At 55.0% G+C, this 10,711-nt stretch overlaps 2 protein-coding genes across 2 annotated transcripts; one reads left to right on the top strand and one right to left on the bottom strand.

Annotated features, from left to right (window-relative positions):
• The first annotated feature begins 488 nt into the window (after positions 1–488).
• Positions 489–10,701, top strand: LOC135268067 (uncharacterized). Its single transcript, XM_064373329.1, has 8 exons — positions 489–676; positions 1,938–2,123; positions 2,424–2,499; positions 2,792–2,934; positions 3,599–3,682; positions 4,310–4,407; positions 9,530–9,607; positions 9,689–10,701. The coding sequence occupies exons 2-8, from the start codon at positions 1,956–1,958 to the stop codon at positions 9,708–9,710; spliced, it is 669 nt and encodes a 222-aa protein (XP_064229399.1). The 5' UTR covers positions 489–676; positions 1,938–1,955; the 3' UTR covers positions 9,711–10,701.
• Positions 6,339–7,581, bottom strand: LOC135273657 (glyceraldehyde-3-phosphate dehydrogenase-like). The gene has a single exon (XM_064373328.1). It carries the CDS (start codon positions 7,538–7,540, stop codon positions 6,533–6,535), a length of 1,008 nt encoding a protein of 335 aa, XP_064229398.1. The 5' UTR covers positions 7,541–7,581; the 3' UTR covers positions 6,339–6,532.
• Positions 10,702–10,711: the final 10 nt, after the last annotated feature.

The raw sequence follows: 10,711 nt of genomic DNA, 5'->3' as shown, positions 1-10,711 counted from the left end.
TTGAGACCAGCCTGACCAATATGGTGAAACCTCATCTCTACTAAAAATACAAAAATTAACCAGGCATGGTGGCGGGAGCCTGTAATCCCAGCTACTTGGGAGGCTGAAGCAGGAGAATCGCTTGAACCCGGGAGGCAGAGGTTGCAGTGATTCTGTGCCACTGCACTCCAGCCTGGGTGACAGAGTGAGACTCCATCTCAAAAAAAAAAAAAAACGAAAAACAGAGGAATCCCACATGTCTCAGGGGTTCTGTCCTGGCCTGCCCCTGGATCGTCCAGCTTGGGCCGGGGTTCTCAGCTGCCGGTCCCACTGGGCAGGGCCTGGCCCCGCCCAGCCTCTCTAGGACTGGCACTCGCCCTCAAACAACATGGCTCCGACGACTTCAGCACGTCACGCGACCCGCTCGCCAGGCTCCTCCCGCACTGCTCTTAGCCCCGCAGCCCGCAGCTGAGAAGCAGAGACGGAAGCGTGGCCCGGGGGCAGACGGTGGCGTGGGCGGTGCTCTGGCCGCTGCTGTGGGGCTGCGCGCAGGTGCTTGAAGGCGGCATGCCGTAACCCCGGGAGAGCCCGTCGCGGGAGCACAAGTTGCTGGACAGCCTCTGGAGCTTCCACGCCGACTTCCCCGACCACGGGCGCCAGGACTTCAGAACAGTGGTAGCTGCAGCTGCTGCGGGAGGTGAGGGCTCGGGGCAGAGCCGGGAGGTGCCCAGAAGCCCGGCGAAGGGAGTGGGGGAATCCAGGCCCCGTGCAGGCTCCTTCCCCTGGGCGCCCCGGAGTTGGGGGGCCTGGAGGAGGGTTAAGGGTCAACGGGCTTGGGGGCATGGGTTTGGGGGACAGGGGGACCTGGGAGGTCCGGGGCAAAGGAGGCAGGAGAGGGAGGAAGTGCCCCTGCCGAGCCCCCTCCAGGCAGTGTCCTTCTTTTTAATGTTTATTTTTAATGTTTAACAATTTTTTGATACTGGGTTTGGCCCTGTCGCCCAGGCTGAAGCGCAGTGGCGCAATCCTATCTTCAGAGCCCAAGCTATATTCTAGCAAGCATTGCAAGTTAGCTGGGTCCCCCATGCCTGGCTAATTAAAAACAAACCACACACAACAGACACACACACAAAAAAAAAAAATTTTTTTTTTTTTTTTCAATATACAGGGTCTCACTACGTTGCCCAGGCTGGTCTCGAATTCTTGGCCTCAAGCCATCCTCTTACCTCTTACATTGATCTCCCAAAGCACTGATTACAGGTGTTAGCCACTCAAAACACTCAGCTGACCAGAGCGGCATGCGCTGCACAGAGCTGGGTCTGGGGATCCAAGAGAGGAGACAGTTTAGACATCCTGAGGTCAGCTCTACTGAGGCAGGAGAGTATCTTGGTTTCCAAGGTTCAGATAGAGGACAGGACATGATATCAGGTCAAGGACGCCACCCCTGTTCCCCTCCTGACTTGGATGTGGTCAGCAGAGAAGTGGGGCTGACGTCTGGGCCGCTTTTGCTTTCTCTGCATCCTCTTTCTCTGACTTGTGGCATTCAGTATAGGAGGAAGAGAGGAGAGGGCTGGGTCCCAGCGTGAGCCCCACTCACAGGGTGCTAAGCAAAGCCGCCCCATCCCCTAGCCAGCCTTCCTCCCTGACAGGCAATGGGTCATCTGCCTCTTAGTCATGGATCTGAACCTTCTTGCCTGGGGCTGGGATGTGGCCCTGGGCTCACCCCTGTCTCAGGAGATACTGGGCCCCATCCACTCCGAGGAGGAACCCCTGGCCCCACTGGCCCAGATGCAAAAACTGCCCTGGAAGTTGACCTGTTACCTACAAATTATCTGTCTGTTCCACCAAAAGTCCTGCTATGTGTCAGGGCTTGTGCTAGGCCTGGGGGCACAACTGTGAAGCACGCTGGTCCCGGATCAGCTTGGGGGCCTAGGAGCTGAGCCAGGCCCTTCTCTCCACAGTCGCACACCACCCTGGACATGCCGGTTCCCTCCAGCTTCAAGGACATTGGCCAAGACTCATGGCTGCAGCATTTTGTCGGCTGGGTGTGGTATGAACTTGAAGTGACCCTGCTGGAGCAGTGGACCAAGGACCTGCACACAAGAGTGGTGCTGAGGATTGGCAGTGCCCACTCTTATGCCTTCATGGTCAGTGTGGCCAGGAGGAGGTAGGGCAGGTGGGTGGGCATGGCTGTTGAACAGCATGGGACCCCCAGCTGCCAGCCACAGCCTGTCTCCTGGGGTGAGATGGTGGAGGGCCCTGCCCTGGGGGCTGTGCCCTGTGGAGGGGGATAGGTGACCTGATCTACCCCACTGGGATGCCATTCCTCCCATGTGGCTGTCTGGCCTCTGAGCCCCATGCTGCAGGTTGTGAGGGAGTGCCCCATAGCAGGAACCCTCCTCATGCCCCGACCTGCCGTCCCCTCCCCATATCTCCTATGTCTGCAGTGGGTGAATGGGACTGGCGCAGTAAAGCATGGGGGACTACCTTCCCTTCAAGGCCAACGTCAGCAGGCTGGTTCAGGTGGGGACCCTGCCCTCCCACCTCCACGTCACTGTCACCATCAACAACACGCTCACCCCCTCCACCCTGCCACCAGGGACCATCCACTACATGACCAACACCTCCAAGTGGGTACCCTCCTGCCTCCACTGCCTGCACCCACCTTCCTGCCCCACCCCGTGGTTTTCCTGCTAGGGATAGGGTGGTCTTTGAAGATTGGAGGCCCTGGATCTGGGGAGGCCATAGAGACAGGTAAGCTGTGGTCAAAGGGCCCAGGGCAAGGGCCCAGTGAACCACAGTCTTCCCATCCTAGGAATCCCAAGGGTTACTTTGTCCAGAAGACAGACTTTGATTTTTTCAACTCGGCGGGACTGCAGCAGTCTATGCTTCTGCACACGACACCCACCACCTACATCCATGACATCACCATCACCACCGGCGTGGAGCAAGACAGTGGTGAGGGCTTCTGGTAGGATCCTTTCTCAGCGGGGCCCAGGGTGGCTCTGTTTGTTCCCTGTTTGGAAAGCTCTTCAGGAAAAACGTTCTCATCCACCCATGAAGCTAAAATCCAGACTGTCTGTGTAGGCACTGGCTCCCGAAATCACCTGTGTGGTTGACCTTGCCTGGAGAAGAGGGGTCTTGCCTAAGGTCACAGAGCTCACGGTGGCAATCCTGTCCCTTCCCTATGGAGCTGCCCTCACTCCAGCTCCCCTTGGTACACATCGTGCTCAAGGAACAGGCAGCTTACTAGGTACTCCCGTGGCCCAAGCTCCACCCGAGGCCCCTCCCTGTGGCCCCAGGCTCCCACCAAATCCCTAAGCAAATAGTACAGTGTTGCCAGTCTGTGGTTTCATGTTAAACTAATTATATACTCAAGTGCTGTTTAACTGTGTGCCTTGATGACTGCCTCTCTCCATCCTTTAATGACTCCTCATGCCCACATGGCTCATGAGTGAAGGTGTGCTGGGCCTGAGATGTCCCCTCCCGGGATGGGCTTCCAGGACTCAGCTCCTGGAGAGGGACAGTCAGCCATGAGGGATAGAGTGGGACCAGGGCAGGGGCTCTCTTGACTGCTGATACCTGCTCACCTGATCTCCAGCATTGCTGTCACCCACTATAGGTGACTGAGGAGTGGGCCCTGGGCCCCTTCAGACTCAAACCCAATGATGAAGACATCCACACAGCCAATGAACGCCACCTGAAGGTACGACCCCAGCAGCCCCACCGCTTTCCTGGCCTCCCGTCTCCACCTGGCTCTGGGCCACTTTGAGCATTAGCACCATCGTTCTGTTTACTTCACCACTGGCAGACAACAGCTGAGACCTCAGGACATGGCCAGGTGTAGTGGCTTATGCCTATAATCCTAGCACTTTGGAGGGCTAAGGTGGGAGGATCACTTGAGGCCAAGGGTTCGAGACCAGCCTGGGCAATATAACGAGGTTCTATAACTACAAAAAAAAATATTTTTTTAAAAAAAAGGTCTCAGCAGAAATGGTGAGAGATTTCGGCAAGATCCGGGGCCCTAGGGTAGGGAGGGAGGTTGGCAGGGCTGATGTTGGCACAGTCTGTATGCCCAAAGGGGTCAACCCTCTGGACATATAGACTGTGACCCTGGGCCTCCCTTCACCTCCAAGAGCTCATTGGCGAAATTGCTGGGAAGCTGCACACGGGATGCAGCCGGAATGACCAGGTGCCTCTAGCCCCTCCACCCTCCTGCTCTATGCTGTCCTAACCTTGGGGAACCCAGTGGGCCATTAGAGCTCAGCAGGGTCCTGGCTCCCCAGGGAAGCAGTATCTCAGCCTCCCTGAGCACCACCTCCTCCTCGCACAGGTGGTCACGGACCTCAGGCTGTGGATGCAGCAGACCTACTCCGTGCTCTTGGACCTCCTCTGGGAGCTCATCAGGACCATGGTGAATCTGACAGAGGTGTGAGTTCCCTAGGGACACCCAGGGGGCAGAGAGAGGTGTGATGGCAGCCTGAACAGCAGACCTAGGTGGCAGGGGTGAACAGGGTGGGGGTGCCAGGCCCTGTGGGACAGGGGAATCCCAGACCTCTGGGATCGAGGCAGAGCAGCCAGGAGTGGGGTATTTCCTGCAGGCCCCAATACTCCCATGCCAGTCTAGCTCAGCAGGCAGGGAAGACTCACCCTTCATGGAGCCTGGTGTGGTGGCTCATGACTGTAATCCCAGCACTTTGGGAGTACCTTGGAAACCAAAGTACTCTCCTGCCTCAGTAGAGCTGACCTCAGGTAGATCACCTGAAGTCATGAGTTCGAGACCAGCCTGGCCAACATGGTGAAACTCTGTCTCTACTAAAAATACAAAAATTAGTCACAAAAATATAAAAATTAGTTACAAAAATGCCACAAAGTCAGAGAAAGAGGATGCAGAGGAGGCAAAAGCAGCCCAGACGTCAGCCCCACTTCTCTGCTAACCATGTCCAAGTCAGGAGGGGAACAGGGGTGTCATCCTTGACCTGATACCATGTCCTGTTCTCTATCTGAACCTTGGAAACCAAGGTACTCTCCTGCCTCAGTAGAGCTGACCTCAGGTGGATCACCTGAGGTCAGGAGTTCGAGACCAGCCTGGCCAACATGGTAAAACTCTGTCTCTACTAAAAATACAAAAATTAGTTAGACGTGGTGGTGTGCGCCTGAAGGAATTCAAACCCTCCTGAGTAGCTGGGATTACAAGTGCACACCACCACCTGGGGTGCGAGAATTGCTTGAACCCAAGAGACAGGTTGCAGTGAGCCGAGATCACACCACTGCATTCCAGCCTGGGCGACAGAGCAAGTCTTCATCTCAAAATAAAATAAAAAGAAAGAAAACTCACCCTTTGCAGATTTGAGAGCAGGAAGCTAAGGCACTAGTTTGGCTGTGCCTAGAGAAGCCAGAGTCACTCTCCACCCTGCCTGTGCCCCATGTCTCCCATATTCCATGTCTCCACCCAGCCCATGTGACAAAAGACAGAGCCAGAGGCTGTGTCCTGCTGGCCTCATCCCAGGTTTTGGCTTCTGGGACCTGGTGTCTTTGGGTCTGGATATGTTCCTTGCAGACCTGGAGGAGGAGCTGATGAGGAGTCTCCACGTGTTGTCAGAGACTCCTCCTTTTCCTCAACTCCCTAAGACCCTTATTTTACACACCTGGAGGGAAGCAAGGGACATGAAATGTCACCCTAGAGGTGGGGTGGGGCTGCTAGGAGGAACAGGGAGTGTCTACTATGGCGTTCAGAGTTTCTTTTTGAGACAGTCTTGATCTGTTGCCCAAGCTGGAGTACAATGGAGTGATGTCAGCTCACTACAACCACTGCCTTTTGGGTTCAAGTGATTCTCCTGCTTCAGTCTCCTGAGTAGCTGGGACTATAGGCGCCTGCCACCAGGCTAATTTTTTGTATTTTTAGTAGAGACGGGGTTTCACCATGTTGGCCAGGCTTGTCATGAACTCCTGACCTCAAGTAATCCACCTACCTTGGCCTCCCAAAATGCTGGGATTACAGGAGTTCAGGGTTTCTTTAATTTTTTTTTTTTTTTTTTTGAGACAAGGTCTCACTTTGTCACCTAGTCTGGAGTGCAGTGGTGCGATCTTGGCTAACAGCAAACTCTGCCTCCCACGTTCAAGCAATTCTCAGTCTCAGCCTCCCAGGTAGCTGGGATTACAGGTGTGTGCCACCACCACATCCAGCTAATTTTTGTATGTTTTTTGGCTGAGATGGGTTTTGCCATGTTGGCCAAGCTGGTCTTGAACTCCAGCTCAGGTGATCTGCCCACCTTGGCCTGCCAAAGTGCTAGGATTACAGGCAGAAGTCACTGTGCCCGGCCTAATTTAATTTTTTTTTTTTTTTTTTTTTTTTTTTTGGCTGAGCACAGGGGACTTTATTGATGGTACACGACAAGGTGGGGCTCCCTAGGCCCCTCCCTCTTCAAGGGGTCTGCATGGAAACTGTGAGGAGGAACAATTCAGTGTGGTGGGGGACTCAGTGTGGTAGGGACTCCCCAGCAGTGAGGGCCTCTCTTCCTCTCGTGCTCTCGCTGGGGCTGGTGGTCCAGGGGTCTTACTCCTTGGAGGCCATGTGGGACATGAGGTCCACCACCCTGTTGCTGTAGCCAAATTCATTGTCATACCAGGAAATGAGCTTGACGAAGTGGTCGTTGAGGGCAATGCCAGCCCCAGCATCGAAGGTGGAAGAATGGGTGTCACTGTTGAAGTCAGAGGACACCACCTGGTGTTCAGTGTAGCCCAGGATGCCCTTGAGGGGGCCCTCTGACGCCTGCTTCACCACCTTCTTGATGTCATCATATTTGGCAGGTTTTTCCAGACGGCAGGTCAGGTCCACCACTGACACGTTGGCAGTGGGGACACGGAAGGCCATGACAGTGAGCTTCCCGTTCAGCTCAGGGATGACCTTGCCCACAGCCTTGGCAGCGCCAGTAGAGGCAGGGATGATGTTCTGGAGAGCCCCACGGCCATCACGCCACAGTTTCCCGGAGGGGCCATCCACGGTCTTCTGGGTGGCAGTGATGGCGTGGACAGTGGTCATGAGTCCTTCCACGATACCAAAGTTGTCATGGATGACCTTGGCCAGGGGCGCTAAGCAGTTGGTGGTGCAGGAGGCATTGCTGACGATCTTGAGGCTGTTGTCATACTTCTCATGGTTCACGCCCATCACGAACATGGGGGCATCAGCAGAGGGGGCAGAGATGATGACCCTTTTGGCTCCCCCCTGCAAGTGAGCCCCAGCCTTCTCCATGGTGGTGAAGACGCCAGTGGACTCCACCACGTACTCAGCGCCAGCATCGCCCCACTTGATTTTGGAGGGATCTCGTTCCTGGAAGATGGTGATGGGATTTCCATTGATGACAAGCTTCCCGTTCTCAGCCTTGACAGTGCCATGGAATTTGCCATGGGTGGAATCATACTGGAACATGTAGACCATGTAGTTGAGGTCAATGAAGGGATCATTGATGGCGACAATATCCACTTTACCAGAGTTAAAAGCAGCCCTGGTGACCAGGCGGCCAATACGACCAAATCCGTTGACTCCGACCTTCACCTTCCCCATGGTGTCTCAGGGATGTGGCTGGCGATGAGAGGCAAGCGATGGCTATCTGTGGAACCGGAGGAGCAGAGAGCCTAATTTTTTTTTTTAGGACGAAGTCTTGCACTGTTGCCCAGGCTGGAGTGCAGTGGCATGGTCTTGGCTCACTGCAACCTCTGCCTCCTGGGTTCAAGCAATTCTCCTGCTTCAGCCTCTGAGTAGCTGGGATTACAGGCATGTGCCAGCACACCCAGCTAATTTTTGTTTGTAGTTTTAGTAGAAATGGGGTTTCACTATGTTGGCCAGACTGGTCTCAAACTCCTGACCTTGTGATCCTCCTGCCTCTGCCTCCCAAAGTGCTGGGGTTACAGGCATGAGCCACTGCGCCCAGCCTAAATTTTTAACTTTTCAAGTTGTCTTTAGAGATGAGGTCTTGCTCTCTCACCTAGGCTGGAGTGCAGTGGCTTGGTAATAGCTCACTGAAGACTCAAACTTCTGGACTCAAATAACTCTCCCACCTCAGCTTTCTGCGTACCTAGGACCACAGTAGCAAGTTTTTAAATTTTTTTTATACAAACTGGGTCTTGCTCTGTGGCTGGGCTGGTCTTGAACTCCCAGCCTCAAATGATCCTTCCCTCTTGACCTCCCTAAGCGCTGGGATTACAGGCGTGAGCCACTACACCCTGCCAATTTTTTATATTTTTGGTAGTGACAGGGTTTCACTGTGTTAGCCAGGATAGTGTCAATCTCCTGACCTCGTGATCCACCCACCTTGGCCTCCCAAAATGCTGGGATTACAGTCTCAAGCCACCGTGCTTGGCCGAGTACAGAATTACTTTACGGGGTGATGAAAATGTTCTGAAATTGGTTGTGGTGATGGTTGTACACTAAAGGGTAAACTTTAAATGGGTGAATTGTATGTGAATGATGTCTCAGTAAAGCTGGTTTATTTAGAACAACAACAGGCCAGGTGTGGTGGCTCACACCTGTAATCCCAGCACTTTGGAGGCGGAGGTGGGTGGATCACCTGAGGTTAGGAGTTCGAGACCAGCCTGGCCAACATGGTGAAATCCCATCTCTACTAAAAATACAAACAATTAGCCAGGCATGGTGGCAGGTGCCTGTAATGCCAGCTACTTGGGAGGCTGAGGCAGGAGAATCTCTTGAACCCAGGAGGTGGAGGTTGTAGTGAGCCAAGATTGTGCCATTGTACCCCAGCCTGGGCACGAAGAGTGAAACTCTGTCCCAAAACCAACAATAACAACAACAACAAAAAAACCAGGCCAGGTGTGGTAGCTCACATTTGTAATCCCAGCCCTCTGGGAGGGCAAGGCAGGAGGATTGCTGGAACCCAGGAGTTTCCGACCAATATGGTCAACATAGCAAGACCCCATCTTTACAAAAAATTAAAAATTAGCCAGGCATGGTGGCATGTCCCTGTAGTCCAAGTTACTCAGGAGTCTGAGGCAGAAGGATCCTTGAGCCCAAGAGATCAATGCAGCAGTGACCTGTGATCGTGCAACTGTACTCCAGCCTGGGCAACAGAACAAGACCCTGTCTCTAAAAACAAAGACAAAACAACAAGAAAACGGGCATCACTCATAGCATTCTGCCCTGCCTACTTGAACGAGGGGCAGGGCATCCCATCTGCTCGGAGCAGCTCAAACAAAACCTCTCTCATGGCCAAGGCATACCCGACACGGGCCTCCTCCCCTGTTCTAGCCCTGGTCAGAGATGCTGAGTGACAGAGGCTCAGGCTTTGGGTGTTTCTGGCCAAGCCTCACCCCAGGAGCCCCATAGCTCAGGCCCAGTCCGTGGTTCACACGGCCTCACTTCCGGCCTCTTTTTCCCTTGAGAGCAATTTGTCCCTGGGAGATCCTAGATCCCTCATTCAGGTGCAGTGCTGCAGGGCAACACTTCTTCCCAGGGGTGACCCAGGCCTGCAGGGTCCCAGTGTCACCAGCAGGCCTTGCCCCAGCCTCTACTTGAGTCCCTGCTCCTCCTCTCCCACAGGGAACATGACGTCCTCTTCCCAGGGTACACCCACCAGCGGAGGGCCCAGCCCCTCCACTGGAGCCCCTGGATTCTGAGGTGAGCTACATGAGGTGCTGGGGTTGTACTGGAGGGGAGGACCCTGGCTGCCCTGACCCTCCTGCTCTTGGCTTCCCACAGTCGTGCCGTAGTGCTGACCTGAGACTCTGAGCAGCTGCTGGAGGTGCGGAAGTGGATCTGTGTCCCATCCCGGGGAGATGAGTGAGGCTCCAGTGCTCCAAGGGCCTGGTGGGGGTGGCTGCTGCATAGCCTTAGGGATTCACACATGAGCTGGGAAGGGCAGAGAGGGATAGAAAATCAGGTTATCTGCTCAGAGGGGGACCCTGCATGGAGCCCCAGCTCTTGCTAAGGTGGGGATGTCCAAGCCAGTGAATGTGTCTGAGCAGGGCCAGAGCTCTCCAGCAAGGGTCCTAGTGAGACCAGCCCACTGCCCTCAGCCTGACATATGGGGGCGTGTCAGGAGACAAGGGTCCTGCACCCAAGGTGACTCTGTGCTTGGGGATAAGTGTTCTGGGGACACTTGGGGACAAGTGTTGTGTACCCAAGGCAACTGGGCCACGGAAGGGGCTGAGCTCCAGGCAGTTGCCCTGGCAACTAGGACTTGGTTCTCTGTGTGTGTCTGTGTGTGTGTGTGTGTGTGTGTGTGTGTTGTGTGTGCATGTGTGTGTGTGTCTCTATCTGTCTGTCTGTCAGGGCTGCCTGCCAGTAGCACTGGTCACCATGAATCCCTGTCCCTGCGGCGGGGCCATTTCGGGCAATCTCCTGGGTATGGACGGAGAGCTGCTCTGAGCAGGTGAGATACCCTGCCCCTCCTCCCTAGGGAGAGTCACCCTCAGCACCCACCAGGACATGCAGACACACCAGAGGGAAGGGGCCTGTGGCCCCTGGTGAAACCATCATTTATTGCCTATGGGCACTGAGCTTCTCCAGGCCAGGGGTCACCCATGTCAGGGGTGCCTGATACTGAGAGACTCAGGGCTCCTACCTCCCTCTTGGGACTGTGCAAAAGATCCCTCCCCCCAGCTCCCACCCCACCACCCTGATCCTCTTTCCATGGGGAGGGGGCCAGGCAACCTGGTTAGGGGAGAGGAGGCCACTCCCTGTGCTCCAGCCCAGCCCCGCTTCCTCCCAACCCCCAGAACT

Source organism: Aotus nancymaae, unplaced genomic scaffold, assembly GCF_030222135.1.
Source record: "Aotus nancymaae isolate 86718 unplaced genomic scaffold, 86718_ANA_hifiasm-v0.15.2.pri h1tg000008l, whole genome shotgun sequence".
Lineage (NCBI taxonomy): Eukaryota > Metazoa > Chordata > Mammalia > Primates > Aotidae > Aotus > Aotus nancymaae.
Note: the sequence above shows the minus strand (reverse complement) of the source record. Positions and strands in the feature narration are given on the sequence as shown.

Bases quoted from the DNA above. Each gene is read 5' to 3' on its own strand.
- LOC135268067 (XM_064373329.1), top strand. From the start codon at position 1,956: ATGCCGGTTCCCTCCAGCTTCAAGGACATTGGCCAAGACTCATGGCTG. The intron at 2,124-2,423 runs GTCAGTGTGGCC...CTATGTCTGCAG, and splicing joins CCCACTCTTATGCCTTCATG to TGGGTGAATGGGACTGGCGC. The intron at 9,608-9,688 runs GTGAGCTACATG...GGCTTCCCACAG, and splicing joins TGGAGCCCCTGGATTCTGAG to TCGTGCCGTAGTGCTGACCT.
- LOC135273657 (XM_064373328.1), bottom strand. From the start codon at position 7,540: ATGGGGAAGGTGAAGGTCGGAGTCAACGGATTTGGTCGTATTGGCCGC.